General features: G+C 41.4%; 1 protein-coding gene and 1 long non-coding RNA gene across 8 annotated transcripts in view; one reads left to right on the forward strand and one right to left on the reverse strand.

Annotated features, from left to right (window-relative positions):
* The window catches only part of LOC134360249 (uncharacterized), a 69,839-nt gene extending 65,124 nt beyond the window's left edge, over positions 1 to 4,715 (forward strand). For 3 of the 4 annotated variants that reach the window (XR_010021288.1, XR_010021289.1, XR_010021291.1), the window contains one exon: positions 4,497 to 4,715. This is a non-coding gene — a long non-coding RNA (uncharacterized LOC134360249). Of the gene's footprint in view, positions 1 to 2,710; positions 2,756 to 4,496 lie in introns of those variants that run through there. The other variant, XR_010021290.1, reaches the window with a different exon arrangement.
* stx8 (syntaxin 8) overlaps positions 1 to 18,660 on the reverse strand; it is a 189,291-nt gene extending 170,631 nt beyond the window's left edge. Inside the window, exons 1-3 of one of the 4 annotated variants that reach the window (XM_063074371.1) lie at positions 18,605 to 18,623; positions 15,669 to 15,760; positions 10,258 to 10,343 (exon numbers count right to left, since the gene is read on the reverse strand). In XM_063074371.1, coding sequence (XP_062930441.1) covers positions 10,258 to 10,287 — 30 coding nt within the window. In that variant the 5' untranslated portion in view covers positions 10,288 to 10,343; positions 15,669 to 15,760; positions 18,605 to 18,623. Of the gene's footprint in view, positions 1 to 10,243; positions 10,344 to 15,668; positions 15,761 to 18,604 lie in introns of all 4 variants that reach the window. The other 3 variants (XM_063074370.1, XM_063074373.1, XM_063074372.1) reach the window with 3 other exon arrangements.
* Positions 18,661 to 18,913: the final 253 nt, after the last annotated feature.

Raw genomic sequence — 18,913 nt, forward strand, 5'->3', positions numbered from 1 at the left:
TCATAGAGTGATGCCAAGGATTTAAAAGATAATTTGGTTTTCTATTGTTAATTTGGTTTGCTGTGTATTTCTAATATTCTTTGAAACAAGTTGATTAAGGCATCTTTAAAATTGTGAAGAGCTCACCAGATATGATGCAAAAATATACTTCTATCAGCGAGGTCTTCAATAATCACACTCAATCCAAAATAGGCTTTTAAAGAGGAATCGTTGCCAGAGACTGATAGTATGTGAAGTCCACTACCATGTGATGTTTTTGAGGAAATAGCATGGATGAGCAAAACAATGTAAGGTGCAGCTTAAGACTCAATAGCCTGTTTCTGTGGTGCAAATTTTATCTAATTCCACATCAAAATAGACATAAAATTACACTGAAGTTTACTTTTCTTACCTCCTGTGCCTCAGGAGAATGATTTGCTTTAATTTGAATAAGTTTATGATGTAACACACGAAATGATGCCAGTTGTTAAACCAAGATATGAAGTAGTAAAAAAGTAGTAAGATTGTTTTCTCAAAAGATCAGTTATCCTAACAGGATACTTAATCATAACTAGATCACTTTTCAGGATATTTAATTGTCTAATAAATTCGTCATTCACAATGACAATTTATCACATTTTATTTAGTATATAATCAAAATAAAAACAGAACAGAAAATTATATCGGAGTGTTGTACTGTTTGGTGATTTCTGCAGATAATGTATATACTCAGTCTTTAAGGCAACTCAGAACTTGGAGATAGAAACAAAGATTATCTCTGATATTAAGGATTTATAACTGAGCCTTTTTTTAAAAAAAGGTAGAGGAGTGCACTTTGAAGAAAGGTTGTAAATCCTATTTTTTTTCCCTCTAAGTTGGTCACAGTTTCTCACTACTCATGTCAACAATTTGTTGCCTGTCTTTTTTGCCCTTGGGAAGCTAATGCTCAGTCACTTTCAACTGGAATCCATACGTTCAAGGGGCATCAGGCTGAATGATACTGAAGCTTGAGAGGTCAAACTATATGGAAAGGTTGTGCAGAACAGACTCATCTTTCCTTGAATAAAGATAAAGAAATAACCTAAAAAAGGTGTTAAAATATTGACAGCTTTGATGAGGTAGATAGAGAAAAACTGTTTTTAAAACAGAAAACTATCCAGAATAGGGGAGCATAACTTTAAAACCATGGGACTAGCTGCTTAGGGGTGAGGCAAAAAGTGAATCATCACTCAACAAGTAAAGAGTATCTTAAGTATTCTCCCAATAATGCTATGGAGGCTAGGTCAAATGAAAAACTGAAAATACTGTGATGGGTAATTTTTGTTAAATTAGGGTTAAGGAAGTGAGGTTGCTAAATGGAAAAATAAAGAGAAGTCATTACCAAGCAGGCTCAGCCCGCTGACTTGTTACTCTTGTTTTCTAAGGTACTATCATTAAATAAGTAGGGGAATTTTAATACTTTGATTCAGCAATCATGGAAAAATGACAAAACATCAACAAATCAGTATGCAAACACGAGGAAATCTGCAGATACTGGAATTTCAAGCAACACACATCAAAGTTGCTGGTGAACGCAGCAGACCAGGCAGCATCTCTAGGAAGAGGTACAGTCGACGTTTCGGGCTGAGAACCTTCGTCAGGACTAACTGAAAGAAGAGCTAGTAAGAGATTTGAAAGTGGGAGGGGGAGATCCAAAATGATAGGAGAAGACAGGAGGGGGAGGGATGGAGCCAAGAGCTGGACAGTTGATTGGCAAAAGGGATATGAGAGGATCATGGGACAGGAGGCCTGTGAGTCGGGTGGGGTATACAGTCCTTCCAAGTGAGGCGACACTTCACCTGTGAGTCGACTGGGGTGTTATACTGCATCCAGTGCTCTTGATGTGGCCTTCTATATATTGGCGAGACCCGATGCAGACTGGGAGATCGTTCCACTGAACACCTACGCTCTGTCCACCAGAGAAAGCAGGATCTCCCAGTGGCCACACATTTTAATTCCACGTCCCATTCTCATTCTGATATGTCTATCCACGGCCTCCTCTACAGTAAAGATGAAGCCACACTCAGGTTGGAGGAACACCACCTTATATTCCATCTGGGTAGCCTCCAACCTGATGGCATGAACATTGACTTTTCAAACTTCCGCTAACACCCCACCTCCCCCTCGTACCCCATCCGTTATATATTTATTTATTTATTTTTATGCACACATTCTTTTTTCTCTCTCTCCTTTTTCTCCCTCTGTCCCCCTCACTATACCCCTTGCCCATCCTCTGTTTTCTCCCCCCTCCCCCTTTTCTTTCTCCCAGGGCCTCCTGTCCCATGATCCTCTCATATCCCTTTTGTCAATCACCTGTCCAGCTCTTGATTCCATTCCTCCCCCTCCTGTCTTCTCCTATCATTTTGGATCTCCCCCTCCCCCTCCCCCTTTCAAATCTTTTACTAGCTCTTCTTTCAGTTAGTCCTGACTAAGGGTCTCGGCCCGAAATGTCGACTGTACCTCTTCCTATAGATGCTGCCTGGTCTGCTGCATTCACCAGCAACTTTTATGTGTGTTGCAACAAATCAGTATGGTGTCTTTGTTCTTCTAGATGAAGGGCAAAAAGCAAAAAATTGCTGATGATGGATATCTAAGAAAATAAAAACAAATTCTGAAAATACTCAACAGGCCAGGCAGCAACCCTGCACAGAGAAACACAGTCAATGTTTATAATCAGTTTCTCTCTCCACAGATGCTGACTGACCTGTAATATGGGAGAGGCAATGGAACTGTGCACCCTTTGACTAAATTCTTGGTGATATTAAAAATATCTTAAAAGCACATTATTGTCAGATACATTCTCATCTGTGCTGGTGATTACTTCCCTGATGTTGCACTCTGCCCAGTCCTTCTTGCTTTCTTGCCATTTTTAACTTATTCTGTAATGAAGGTAAACAGAATGTTCTGAAAACTCTTTCAGGCTTCCAACTTGCAACAACCCTAAAAAACAAATCACTGATCAAAATTTTCATTCTTCTCAGCCATTCAGCATATTTGGAAACTTGGATGACAAGAATCACACAAGCTAATTACAACATGTTCCTCTAAGATGTATTACCGAATGAAAGGGCATGTATAATTTTCATAAAATGAACCTCTAAAAGATAAGACTCTGATCAGCTGTCCTGTTCAGCTTAACCAGCACACATGTTACGCTACATTAATACTGGAGTCACTTGGTACTACTTACAAGCAAATTCTTTTAAAGTTCTAAGTGATGTTAATATTTTCCAGCAGTGTGGCAAACTCTCATACAGGACGTATGTGCCTGGAAAGCATCTGTCCACAGTTTCTACAAGATCTCTTCAAGGGGTGTTTGCTTTATTTTTGAAAAGCACAAAATATAGATAGGAAGTACTTCAATTACATGTCATACAGAACTTAAAACATGCATGCTGCTTCCATCGCCTGTATGTCAGCAGCTACAATCACCACTTGTATCGACATAGTGCCATTAAAGTGATAAGGAGAGCCATGGCAGCTCACAAGAGTATTATCAAATAGAACCTAACAATCAGCCTAATATCAAAAATGCACTGGCGTTCAAGGAGAAAACTGAAATCAGTCTAATGCATTTCTGATCTCTGTTTTTAATTATTAGTTCAATTCTAACTGGATGGCCCTTATTGGCTTCTGACTCAGCACAGCTCACGCTGTATTTCTAAGGAGTCTGGGAATGAAGCAATGATACAAAACATATTCTGAGCGCCAGTTTAATGGAATAACTATTGCCATATACATACTGTAAGCTACAATTAATGTCTGAACCATCATTTCCCATAAATATTAATGGCTGAAATCCCAGAAAATGACAAAACATGTGATTAAACCCTTATCACAGCTGTTGCCTGGAATACTGGTGGAGAGGCAGAATTCTGAGAAAATGAAATTTGCCCCCATTTTAATATCATCACAGTGGTCAACTAAATAAGAAAGAACATTCAAACAGGAATAAAACATTCCCAGATGAACTAGTTATTGATGAGTACTGTTTCCTTTTACAGCAGACTGAAAGGTAATTATGGAGGCACCAAAGCAGCTTAACCTATTGGCGAGAAACATATTGAGCTATAACTTTCTGCAGCAGATTATCTCATAGTGCCTGGTGTTAGTTAGACTTGAGATTGCACATTTGGATTTTTATTGGCCGAGATTTTCATAAGAAATGCTGACAGTTTCTCATGAACAGTTGGCGTTTCCCCTCATCTGCTTCAGGAAACTCAGGACTCCTGTGTGAACTTGGAAATCTTAAGCTTCCTGAGAGGTGTTCTTCATGATTTCCAGACTCTTAGACTCCTTGTGAAGTCCAGAGCCACAAGTTGCACTGTGTGATCTGCCTACTGACCCTACACCAGCAAAGACAAGCCATAGGTTCAGTCATTCCATTTACTTCAACAGAGAACATAGTTAAGTCTCAACTTTTTTTTTTACTAAAGTTAATAGATTTAGATGCATCATTTTTATGTTCCATCTTGCAGAAAGAGTAATGAGATCAGCACAAATGAGAAGCCTACAATAAAGCATTTAACACAAAAACTAACATGGCAGCAGCCAGCCTGTGGTGTAGTGGCCGCCGCACCAGACCTCGAGGTGAGTGGTCCTGGGTTCGAATCCAGCCGGCTTCATGCACGCTTTCCATCTGTGTTGGGTTAAGCACCGAGCCTCATAAAAAAAAGACAAATACTAAAGAAACAGCAAGGCTGCAGCCCAATGTGCCACAATGCACGGAGAGCAGCAACAACTAACGCGGCAGTACAGCAAAGCAACAGAGGTAATGGAAAGTGGGTGACGAAGATCACAATAACCAGAAGCACTGTTTCTATGAAGGCACGAAGAAGGCACAAGGAAGAGAACTCTTCTATAAGAACCAGAGTAAATCAAGGTCACTTCAATGCAATCTGTGGTTAGTTTCATTGGTTGCAGACACAGAACAGTTTTAAGAACATAGGTATTTAGGAGTGCTGACATTGATACTGCTAAGGCATTTCCAGACACATTGCAGCGCCTGTACTGAAGATGGATGTCATCAGGAATGTACTCCTCTGACAATGAGAAAAGTACTTCTGGCTTTGAGGCTTCAAAGGACTGCCCAACTCTTTTGAAGTCAATTCACAAGTTAACAATTGCTTGTTCATCATAATTGAATCTGCAGGTGAAAAATATTTGAAGTCTTGTCTCCATGGTACCTGAAAATCACACCTCAAGAAATCTTCCAAGTGATTTATGGACTATTTTGTGTTCATGACGAAGTAATGTGGAAAAGAGAATATGACTTTTGTAATTCCCTTAATTTGGACAACAGAACTGGTGATCTGAACTGAGGCCTTTTGTCCGAATATCAAAGTTGTGTTCCTGCCATTGTGAATGATATCAATGACATAGCAGATGGACCAGGGTTTTATACATTACTTGAAGGCCCATCATCCCCTTGAGGCATTTTGGACTCTTGTGCAGGAAATAATGAAGGGAAGCTTTCTGTCCCAGAGTTTTGGAAGAATTTCAACATAATGGATGCTCTTCATTTTGTAGGTGCTGCATGGGATGATTTTTCAGTTTACTGCAATAAACATTTTTTGGAATAATTCATTTACAGGAGGAATAAACAATTTCATTGGCTTTAAATGAAGCATCATTCACAATTGAGTCAGTGATTCTGGGACTGCAGATGGGAAATGTGGATGTTGAAGAGAATGGTGACAAGAGTTACTCGAGTCCCATGCTGAGCATCTCATGAACTAGCATCCAGAGAAGCCTGACATGAACACATTTAAACAAGTCAATTACAGTGACGATGTGCTGGAACTGAATCAGGTTTAACATCACCAGCGTATGTCGTGAAATGTGTTGTTATGCGGCAGCAGTACATGGCAATATATAATAATAACAAATTGCAAATTATAGTAAATAGATAAATATTTAAAAATTAAATTAAGTGTAAAAAGAGGGAAAAAAAGTAGTATAGTAGTGTTCATGGGTCCAATATCCATTCAGAAATCTCATGGCAGAGGGGAAGAAGCTATTCCTGAATCATTGAGTGTGTACCTTCAGGCTTCTGTACCTCCTCCCTGATAGTAACAACGAGAAGAGGGTATTTCCTGAATGATGGGAGTCCCTCATGATGGATGCCACCTTTCTGAGGCATCGCTTCTTGATATCACAGATACTGGGGAGGCTAGAGCTCACAATAGAGCTGACTGAGCTTACAATTTTCTGCAGCTTATTTCAATCAGGTGCAGTGGTCCCTTCCCCCATACCAGACGGTGATGCAGTCAGTTAGGATGCTCTCCACAGTACATCTGCAAAAATTTGTGAGTACCTTTGGTGGCATATCAAATTTCCTCACACTCCTAATGAAATATAGCCGTGGCTGTGCCTTCTTTGTAACTGCATTGATATGCTGGGCCTAGGATAGATCCTCAGAGACGCTGACACCCAGAAACTTGAAATTGCTCACCCTTTCCACTATTGACATCTTGACGAGGACAGGTGTGTGTACGCCCTCGTCTTACCCTTTCTGAAGTCCACAATCAATTCTTTGGTCTTACTGACACTGAGTGCAAAGTTGCTTCTCAACACCTCTCAACCAGCTGATCTTTCTCGCTCCTGTATGCCTTCTCGTCACCATGTGAAATTTTGTGAACAATAGCTGTGTTGCCAGCAAATTTATAGATGCCATTTGAGCTGTGCATAGCTACACTGCCATGAGTATAGAGAGAGAGTAGAGCAGTGTGCCAGTGTTAATAATCAGTGAAGAGGTGTTATTTCCAATCCACACAGATTGTGGCCTTCTGATGAGGAAACTGAGGATCCAGTTGTAGAGGGAAGTGCAAAGGTCCAGATTTTGGAGCTTTTTAAAATCAGAACTGTAGGAATGATTATGTTAAACGCTGAGCTGTCGTCAATGAACAGCAGCCTGCAGCAAATATTAGTGTTGGTCCAGGTGTTCTAAGGCCGCATGAAGAGCCAATGAGTTTGCATCCACTGTAGACCTATTGTGGTGATAGGCAAATTGCAGCGGGTCCAGGTCCTTGCTTAGGCAGGAGCTGATTCTAGCCATGACTAACCTCTCAAGGCACATCACCACCGTAGGTGAGAGTGCTACTGGTGTTAACGACAGCTCACCCTGCTCTTCTTGGACACTGGTATGATTGTTGCCCTTTTGAAGTACGTGGGAATTTCCACCTGTAGCAATGAGAGATTGAAAATGTCTTTGTACATACCCGCCAGTTGGTTGGCACAGGTTTTCAGAGCCCTACAAGGTACATCATTGGGGCCTGTCACCTTGCAAGGGTTCACCCTCTTGAAAAACATTCCGACGTCAGCCTCCGAGGCAGAGATCACAGGATCAGCAGGTGCTGTAGGAATCCTCATTGCTGTAGTTTTACTCTCCCTTTCAAAGCGTGCATAAAAGGTACTGAGCTCGCCTGGAAGTGAAGCATCACTGCCACTTGTATTGTTAGGGTTTCACTTTGTAGGAAGTAATGGCCAGCAAACCCTGCCAGAGCTGACGTGCATCCAATTCCACCTCAAATGTCAGTCAGAATTGCTCTTTTGCTCTTGAGATGGCCCTCTGTCTGGCCTGGCCTTCTTGTATAAGTCCGGGCTCACCAGACTTAAATGCCACAGATCTAGCCCAGAGTAAAGTACAAATCTCCTGGTTCCACGGCTTTAGATTCAAGGACAGGACAATGAAGGCTTTGCTGACTTGCAGACATTTATTCATACATGCCATGATCAATGGGCAGGTTATTTTGACAGAGTAGTGCAGCTCATAAAAGGCAGCTTGTCACATTACAGAGAGATATATGATGTAAAATTACATGAAAGAGATCAGTCAACATCAATGGCCTTGTAAAGGAGGGTAAATTGCCAAACACGAACCATTCACAACAGAATCAAGACCCTGAGACCTTCAGAAATGAAGAAAATGGACAAACGCAGACATTCCATAACCACTGCAAAATCTGTTGCAGAGCGAGTAGATAATATCATCAACCTTTACGATGTTTTGATGACAGTGGATTATATTCCCCCTCTTCCTTCTGATTCTCTGTCAGCAGCCACTGCCCCCACTCAACCAACCCCAGCAAACTACAGCAGTTTTCCAATGTAATTAACATCTTTCATATTAAAAGTCAAATAATGCTGCACATGCATGATGACAATTGAGAACCTAACCAACGCTTATTCAAAACCAAATTACTGGAGATACTGGAAATTTAAAATAAAAACAGAAAACACTGGAAACATTCAGCAGCACAAGCAGCATTTGTGGAGGAAAGAACAGTTAATGTTAACAGATTCAAGACCTTCATTCGAACTTTTATTCCATTGTTTTCTTATGGCGTAGAAATGCCAATGTTCATCGCAAAATTGGAACTTATTCCACTTCAGTGTAGGGAGTAAATTCTCATTATACCCATCTTGTCTATTTGTCATATTTTTCTAAAATACACAAATGATGAATTAGATGGACCCACTGTAATTAACAATCATCATAATGAGACAATATTTATAGTAACCAGGCAAATGTACCAACTGCACATCAACACATTTCATTGGTGAGGCAAACAGTGAGATTACATTTTTAAGAGACTAATGGAGCTGTCACAATTTGAAATGGACCCTTAAACTCATGGTTTCAGTCAAATCAAGTTCATTGTCATTTAACTATATACATATCTATAATGTATGCAACCATTTAATGTATATACTTGTTTGTAGAAACAAGACAACATTTCTTGAACCAGGGTGTAAAGCACAGTAGTACACAAAACACACAATAACTTATGAGGGTACAGATAAAATCTACAGATGAATCACACATAAATAACAAACGAAAGTTGCAATCATTTTAAATATTGGAAGGTACAGAATAGATTAATCAGTAACACTTTGAATACAATGTGGCCGGGAGTTCAGAAGCCTAATGGCCTGGGGGAAGAAACCATTTCCCATCCTGACCGTTCTTCTTTTTATGCATCAGAGTCTCCTGCCTGATGATAGAAGGTCAAAGAGGATGCTGAATGGGTGGGTTTTGCATTATTAACAGCGAGCACCAAAACTGGACCATAAGCAACATCAAATGGGATAAGAAATTAATCTATTTGTTACCACAGTCCACTGAGCATGGTGTCAGGGCACAAAATTGACATGAGAAAGATTAAATTGCCTTAAACTACATAGGCAAGATAAGCCTGCAATTTGGATTTTAAAAATCTATGAATGAAAATTAAAAACTAATGGCCTCAAAATAAAATTCACTATCAAACAATTCTTCAGCTTTGAAGGAGGACAAGAAATCCATGCGCTCCAGCTAAACTGGTAGCAATGAAGAAATACTGAATATAAATTACATGCAGTTTGGTTGAATGTGCTTGTGAAGTTGATTTCAAGGTGAAATATATTCAATTGGGACAAGCCAGAAACTATCCGATCCAACGTACTGTTGAAAGCTGAGCAGAGTCAGGACAATTTAGTATTTTGCTGGAAGCCTATGTGAAATAGCAGGTGAAGCAGACTTGACCTGTACAGGAGAAGTCTGTGCCCAAATCACCCTCCCAGGCAGGGGTTCCCAACCTTTTTTAATGCCATGGAGCTCTACCATTAACTGAGGAGTCTGTATACAGCAGGTTGGGAACCCCTACTCCCAGGGAATCATCCGTGATGCAAAGCATGTAGTAATATGGAATCATAGAGGCATACAGCACAGAAAAAGGCTCTTCAGCTGAATGAATCCACATTGATCATAAAGCATTTGACACTAATTCAAGCCAAACCCATTTTATTCTCCCCACACTCATTTTCCCCATTGCCCCCTCAGATTCCTCTTCTCATCAATATTCTAGGGCAAATGTACCCACCAACCTACGCTTTACTGGGATGTGGGCAGAAAGCAACATACCCCAAGGAATCCAATGAAGTCATCGGGAGAATGTGTGAACTCCACACCAGCCACAGCAGAGGGCAGGATTGAACCCATTTTGCTGGAACTGTGAGCCATGAAGCAGTAAGCAGCACCAGCTGCCACAGTGTCACCCACCTCAACTGCCTCAAAAGTAGCAGGAGCCTTCGATCTGATCGTGACTTTGCTATGCCACCTCAAGAAGATCCCTTTCTAGCTGAATTACGTTTCTTCTCTCAATTTTATTTCTTTAATTTATATCATGAAAAACGGTGTTCTATAAAAGGAATGCAAAACAATGGTAGTCACCACACAATATACCTTAGAAGGATTACCTCCCGTTCTCTTCTGCCCGTTACGTTCATGAATGTTTTCAGCAATTTCCTGTGCTAAACGGCACGTGGCATCATACTTTGTGAGCCTGCAGAAAGAGGGGGGGGGGGGGAAACTGTTGAAACCTCCAAACAAGAATTTGAATAGAAACGCTTAGATTTGGGCTACATAAGTACATTTAACAAGACTGCGAACCTTTTCTCATGGCATAGTTTTTAAACTTTCTTGCCTCAATCAAAAAGTGTAGTCACAAGTCCCTCTCCAAAACACAAGCATTGAACTGAAGTGATACTTCAATACTAAACTAAAAGGCTACTGCAGATTTGAATTCATTAAGAATATATATTAATCGAAGTCCAAGTCCTTGACTGTATAATTCTGTAGGTCAGGGCAATAGTAGCAATACATGAAATGCATCTAAAGAACAGTGTGCTGAGCAACATATCTGGCCGATCTGCATATGAAACAACTAGTTATTTATTCTAATTCTGTTCAGAAAATCTCAGCAAAGTTAATTTAAAATATGCTCAGTGCTTTGAGACATTCCACAGATGTTACATATTTGACAGCAGGAATGAAAAGGCTTCATTTTCATGTCTTGCTCAGCCAAATGAAAGCATGGTTTATCATAAACACAAGAGATCCAGAGCAACACACACACAATGCTGGAGGAACTCAGCAGGTTAGGCAGCCTCTATGGAAATTAATAAACAGTTGACATTTCAGGACTGGAAAGGAAGGAGGCAGATGCCAGAATAAGATGGTGGGAGGGGAAGGAGAACAATCTGGAAGGTGATAGGTGGAGCCAGGTGGGTGGAGGAGGGTGGATGAAGTGAGAAGGTGATAGCTGGGAAAGGCAAGGCTTGGAGAAGGAATCTCATAGCAGAAGAGGCATCAGGGGGAAGTGATAGGTGAGGAGAAGAGGCAAGACGAAAGAGTGGGGAAATTGAAGAAGAGGTAAGGGGAAGGGGGAAAAATTACTGGAAGTTGAAGATGTACATGCCATCAGGATAGAGGCTACCTATTCAGAATACGAAGTGTTCCTCCTCTAACCTGAGAATGGCCTCATCATGGCGGAAGAGACCACCACAGACCGACATGTCAAAACAGGAATGGGTTTAGAAATTAAAATGGCTAGCAACCAGGAAATTCGCTAGTTTTGCAGATGGAGCAGAGGTGCTCAACAAAGCTGACCCCCAATCTACACAATGTTGGGTGTCACCAATGTAGAGGAGATGCATCAAGGGCACCGGATACAGTGGAAAAACCCAACAGATTTGCAGGTGAAGTGTTGCCTTGCTTGGGAAGACCATTTGAGACCCTGAATGAAGGTAAGGGATGAGGTTTATGGGCAGGTGTAGCACTTCTGCCACTTGCAGGGACAGGTGGCAAGAGGGAAATTAGTGGGGAGGGATGTCTGGACAAGGGAATCACAGAGGAAGCGGTTCCTGTGGAAACCAGAGTGAGGGAGCTTCTTACGTCATCCCCCCCTCCCCCACCCACCTGGCTTCACCTATCTCCTTCCATCTTGTCCTCCTTCCCCTCCTTCCACCTTCTTATTCTGGCATCTTCTCTTCTCCCTTCCTTTCCAGTCCTGATGAAGGGTCTCAGCCCAAAATGTCGACCATTTATTCATTTCTATAGATGCTGCCCGACCTGCTGCGTTCCTCCAGCATTCATACATGAAGTTTCTCAATTAAACAGACAAGAATTTGGACTTTGAGATTCTACATTGTATATTATGATGTTTCATTCTCCTTATCTGCAGTATCAAGAAAGCAATAAACTCGCAAAATCCGACAAAATGTAGTGGATACAGCCCACTCCATCACAGGTAAAGCCCTCCCTAACAGTGAGCACATCTACACAAAATATTGTTGCAGGAAAGCAGCATCCATCATAAGTGACCCCCGCCACCCAGGTCATACTTTCTTGTTGCTGCTGCCATCAAAAAGGTACAGGAGCCCCTGGACTCACACCACCAGGTTCAGGAACAATTATCACCCCACAACTATCAGGCTCCTGAACCAAAGAGAATAATGTCACCCAGCTTCACTCGCCTCATCTTTAAAATGTTCCCACAACCTACTGACTCACTTTCAAGAACTCTTCATCTCACGTTCTTGATATTTATTGTTTAGTAATTTATTTTTTTTTCTTTCATTTTATATTTGCAAAAGTTTTCTTTTGCATGCTGGTTGAATGCCCAAAATGGTGCGGTCTTCCATTGATTCTACGATGGTTATTAATGTATTATGTATTTATTCAGTATGTACGGAAGAAAATTAATCTCAGAACTGTATATGGTAACATATACGTACTTTGATAATAAACTTACTTTGAACGTCCAAGTGCAATTAATGGACAAATATCTGATTAATGAGTTTTGATAGCAGTCATGAGTTAGAAGTGTCACCTTATTCTTGAGAAAGTCTGGAAGTGGTTATCTTTTCTAAATTAGGTTAGTTTTATGTGGTGCTACTCGGATATTTTTCATAGGTAAAGGCATCCGTTAGTCTTGCGAGACCATGGATCTGCGTCTGGAAAGACTTCACTCTCCAGGGTGCAGGCCTGGGCAAGGTTGTATGGATGACCAGCGGTTGCCCATGCTGCAAGTCTCCCCTCTCCATGACACCAATGTTGTCCAAGGGAAAGGCATTAGGACCCATACAGCTTGGCACCAGTGTCATCGCAGAGCAATGTGCGATTAAGTGCCTTGCTCAAGGACACAACACATGTTGCCTCGGCTGGGGCTCGAACTCAAGTCCTTCAGGTCGCTAGTCCAATGCTTTAACCACTTGGTCACGTGCCAACATAATCCATTATATTGATGTCCTGTATTCTTGGTTTAACAGTGTTATTTTGTTAAATTGGGAAACAAAATTAAAATAAGAAAAAAGGCAGTCAACAAAATGGTGAGTCAACAGAAAGAAACCTGACAATTCAATTTCATCATTAAGCACATTTAAATCAGGTGAAAACAAAGTTAAGTTCTCTTGAATTTTCTACTGAGGAAAATATTTACATTGTACTAACTACTTGGGATATGAGTGATGTTGGCAAGGCTACTATTAGTCTACAATCCACATATGCATCTTTCTCCAACAATTTGCTTCAAAAGTACGAAGTACAGAGACAACAATCCTGAAGGAAGAGCAATCAATATCAAATCACGACAGCACATGGCTGGGTAGGGGAATTAAGCATTCCACTCCCACCATCGCTGGATTTGCCTTTCCCAATGTAAATGATCCTCAGCCAGAGAGCTGACACTGGTGTAGCCTTGTTGGGCAATTAATGTAAAAGGATGGGAGAAAAGAATGGTGTCTGTATTTTTAATATGTACTATGTGCACAATCCATTATCTCTCAGTTGGGGAGAGAAGGACAAAAATTATCTTCAGTTTGAGCCAAATAGTGGCTGCCCTCCAACTAATCCTTTTCCACGAATGTGACTTCATCAGTATTCTTTTTATAAATATAAATGAATTTGCCTCAACAAAATGTTGAAGTTCCAATTCTATAAGGAAGAAGGTGATAGATAATGTGAGGTAATATCCCCTTTTCCGTTGGCCCTAAGTAAGCATTACAAATTAGAATCTATTTAAAAAATTGTTCCAGTCCTTATCCAGTGGTTCTCTTTGAAAAACATGGAATTCTGATAGGCTGATCAAAAGCAACTAATAAAAAGATACAATATAACACACCATATGCAAAAATAAAGTAATCTGCTGGAGGAACTCAGCGTGTCAGGTAGCATCAGCGGAGGATGAGGGATGGTCAACCACGACTCTGCATTACAATCCCAAAGCCCTCCGCCTCAACAGATGCCTGACCCTGCAAATATTTGTGGGTTTTTTTGCTCCAGATTACAACAGTCTCTTACGATTCTATTGTATTTCATGTTGGTGTTATCAAAAGTTGACAGTAAGCCATGAACAGAAATATTTCAGAAAGGCAAAAATCTGAAAATAGAGAGAAACAAGTAGCCTTTGGCTTACAAGGGATGGGTAGCTGGCTCGATTTTCAGAAAGTGGGCCATATTTTGATTTTCCAAAGCCACATCTAATACATTTTATGCTGATTTATTTACATTTTTCTCTACACATGACCTGTGAGAGTGAATTTATTCCTCAACTCAGATTTTTGGTTTGTGAAGTGTGAATTCTGCACAGGAGAATTACCATAACCCAAACAGACACAATGTGCTGGGGGTGGGGGTAAGACATTATAGAAATCTGAAATGAAAGCAGAAAATGCTGTAAATATTCAGCAGGTCAGACACCAGGCATGCAGAGTTAGAAAGGTGCATAACAACACAAACAGGGTGAATGCACTGAGAGTTGCTGTATCAAGAACTAGAGGACAGAGGTGCAGGTCAGAGAGGAAAGATTTAAGAGGAACTAGAGGGACACCATTCTTTGTTTACGCAGAGGGTAGTATCTGCAGAATCAGCTGTCAGAGGAAGTGGTTGAGGCAGGTACAAGAACAACTTTCAAAACACAGTTAGACAGACACATGGATAGGAAAAATGGTTCTGGACCACGCACTGCCAAATGGGACAAGCTTGGATGGAGCATCTTGGTTTGCATGGACCATTTGGGCTGAAGGGTCAGTTTCCATGCAGTCTAGCTCTATGACATGAAGGGTTATTGATCTGAAACGTTTCTGCCTCAACAGATGCTGCCTAACATGCTCTATATTAATGCAGAGCCCTTCACCTGTGTGCTAAAGACAAAACTGAAGCACTTACAATCATATTCAGTCACAAGTGTGGAGGAGGCAATTCATTTTACACTCCAACTGACATTTCTCCACCAGATAAACTAGTTCTCAGGTCATTTGATTCATTTCTCTTGCCATCAACCAACATCTGAGAGTGATGTACACAGCAAAAGTCACATCTCGGGTACACTGCAGAAGGCTTGCATTCAGGAACCAGCCATGTCGTGTCCAACAGTTCCAATAAAATTGCAACACCAACAATGTGACAAATTGCCCAGATTTGTCCTGTTTACAGAAAAGCAGGACAAATTCAGAACAGATAATTGCTATTAATAGCCTAGTTTTTAAAATTCAGCAACATGGTACTGTGTAGGCCCTTCCAATCCTTTGAGCCACGTTGCCCCAGCAACCCCACAACCTCAATTAACCCTAACCTAACCTAATCAGGGGACAATTTGCAATGTCCAACTCATCTACTCGGTATGTCTTTGGACAGTGGGAGTAAGCCAGAGCACCTGGGGAAAACCCATGTACTCCATGGGGAGGACGTACAGAGACTCGTTACAGAACCGTGCCGGGACTGAACTCTGAAACCCGGAACGCTCTGAACTGTAATAGCATCGCACTAAATGCTATGCTACCGTGGCGCCAATATGTCATGTCATTTATCGTATCAGTTTGGGTCTCACCTGAACTGCTGGACTTCCAACCTTATTAAAGACTTGGACACAAGAGTTGAATTACAGAAGTTAGATGACAGTGACTTCAAGGCATCATTTATCTGAATGTGACACCAAGAAACATTGGTATAATTAGTCAATGAGGGTCAAATAGTACAACACTGTAATGATCACATAAAGGAAGCTGGTTCTTGTTTGTTGTGAGTCAATCATCCCAGCCCCAGGACAACAGAGCAGGAGTTCCTCAAAGAACCGGCTTCAGGTGCTTCACCAATGACCTTCCTTCCGTGAAAAGGTCAGAAATGGAGATGTTCACTAATGACTACACTGTGTTCACTCAATTTGATGAAGTAGTCCGTGCCTGAAATAGCAAGACCCAGACAACAGGCTGGCTGATAAGTGGCAAGTAAACTTCACACACAACGTGGCAGGCAATGTTTGGCTCCAACAAGAGACCATAATACATAGGAGCAGAATTAGGCCATTTGGCCCATTGAGTCTGCTGCTCCATTCGATCATGGCTGATCCTTTCTCCCCCTCCTCAGCCTAAACAGAGAGACTAAACTACCCTGGATATTCAATGGCATTATCATCACCAAGTTCCACCATCAATTTTACCACCACAGTGGGTTGAGCTGCATCTGTGGGAGAAAAGAAATTGTCAATGTTTTCTCCTATAGATGCTGCTCAACCCTCTGAGTTCCTTCAGCACCTTTTTTTTATTGATATACTTCCATTATTATACACCAGAGGCTGGTGCTGAAGCATATCAGCTCCTGTCTGAATGGTAACTTTGATCTGCTCCAATTCACCTACCAAAACAACAGGTCTACAGCAAGTGCTATCTTGTTGGCTATTCACACAACCCTGGAACATCTGGACAGCAAAGAAGCATACATCAGGATGTTCTTAACCAATTACAACTCAGCAATTAACACCAATTATCCCCTCAAAAATAATCAGTACACTCCAAGACCTGGGCCTCAATACCCCCTTGTGCGATTGGATCCTGGATTTCTTCACTTGTATACCTCAGTCAATTCAAACTGGCAAAAACATCTCCTTCACAATCTTCATCAGCACAGGAGCACCGCAGGGATGTGTACTTAACCCCCCCCCCCACCCCCGCTCTACTCATTTTACACCTATGACAGTGGCTAAGTACAGCTCCAACACCATATACCAGTTTGCGATGACACAACTGTTGTGGGCTGTATCAAAGGGGGTGATGAATCAGTATACAGGATGGAGACTGAAAACTTAGCTGAGTGGTGTAATAACAACAAACTGTCACTTAATGTCAATAAGACCAAGGAACTGATTGCAGACTTCAGGAGAGGAAAACCAGAGGACCATGAGCCAGTAATCACTGGAGGATCAGAGGTGGATAGGGTCAGTAAGTTTAAATTCCTGGATGTCACTACCTCAGAGGACCTGTACTGGACCCATCATATAAATATTATTGTGAAGAAAGCACAACAGTGCCTTTACTTCCTCAGGAGTCTGCAGAGGTTTGGCATGTCATCGAACACTTTGGTAAACTTCGATAGATGTGTGGTGGAAAGTGAGCTGACTGGCTGCATTATGGCCTGGTATGGGAACAGCAATGCCTTTGAGTGGAAAATCCTACAAAGGGTAGTGGATTCGGCCCAGTACATCATGGGTAAAACCCTCCCAACCATTAAGCACACCTACATGAAACATTGCTGTAAAAAAAGCAGCATCCATCATCAACAATCCTCACTGCCCAGGCCATGCTCTTTTCTCGCTGCTGCCATCAGGCAGAAGGTACAAGAGCCTCAGGACTCTCACCACTAGCTTCAAGAACAGTTACTATCGCTCAACCATCAAGATTTTGAACAACAGGAGTTAGCTACACTCATTTAAGGACTCTGTTATATTGTTATTTCATGCTTGTTATGTATTGCTACTTATATCTGCATTTGCATAATTAGTTTACAGTTCTTGATGTTTACAGTTTACAGATCCCGTTTACAATTACTGCTCCATAGATTTGCTAAGCATGCCCACAGAAAAATAAACTGAGGGTTGTATGTGGTGACATGCATGTATTCAACAGTAAACTTCACTTTGAACGTTATTGGGAATATATGGATAATGCAACATGGTACCCAAAATCCCCAGCAAAGGATAAATATATCCTGTGCATCCATCCCTCACTACGAGCATCACATACTGTACACAATCATTTTCTCCTTTACACAATCATGTATTGCACACTTCCTACAGTACGCATCAAACACTGCAAACACCTTGTAACTCGTACAAAGAATTTGTCATGAACTCCACGACTTACTTTCAATGAATGGCCGTGTCGCGTATCGCATTGTTAACACTCCTACAAAGGACGTGTCTCCCACTGCATTGTACATGTAATTTCATTTTAAGCAGTTACTTAGAACTCTGGTTTCAAGGATGCATAACACACACCAACTCTCACCTATAAAGACTGTATCGCGCTCCCTTATACAGGATGTGTCACATATTGTGCTATCCTAAGTCCCTATAATTAACTGAAAATACAAAAGCTAAAAATGTAAACGCTGGAAATCTGAAATTAAACATTACAGCACGTAAACACTCGGCAGTTTTGGACGCATTTGTGGAGAGAATGCTAGTTATCGAAACAGTTCTAGCGAAGAATCACTGATCTGAAACGATAACTTTATTTCTCCCTCCATAGATGCTGCCTGGCCAGCTAAGTTCTTCAGGCACGTTTTGCCTTTACCCCTGAGGAATATACACTGTCCCACAGAGGAGCCCCTAGATATGATATGTCAGCCCGAGCTTCCATTTCCATCCTCTTCCATTTACCGTCTGTCCATCGGCAATTCAGCTCGCAATGAATTCAGCACACCACTCACTTCCCTCCTTACTCCCACTTTATCCTCCCTCTATTCCCCTCTTCCCCTCCAACTGCTCACCAGAGATCTCCAGCCATTGCTCTACTCCAGTTGGGCTCCACTTCCTGCTTTTGGTCCGACACACAAATCAGTACTAAATGCAAACCGGTTCTCTGAACATTCGTTCCGACCAAGATTTGAGATCAGAATTACTGTACAGTGATTTATTGTCAAGTCAAATCAAGTTTATTATCATTTCGACCATAAGCTGCTGGTACAGTACACAGTAAAAACGAAACAACGTTCCTCCAGGACCCTGGTGCTACACGAAACAACACAAAACTACCCTAGACTATGTGAGACAGCACAAGGCTACACTAGACGACGTAA

This window comes from Mobula hypostoma, chromosome 22 (assembly GCF_963921235.1).
Source record: "Mobula hypostoma chromosome 22, sMobHyp1.1, whole genome shotgun sequence".
NCBI lineage: Eukaryota > Metazoa > Chordata > Chondrichthyes > Myliobatiformes > Myliobatidae > Mobula > Mobula hypostoma.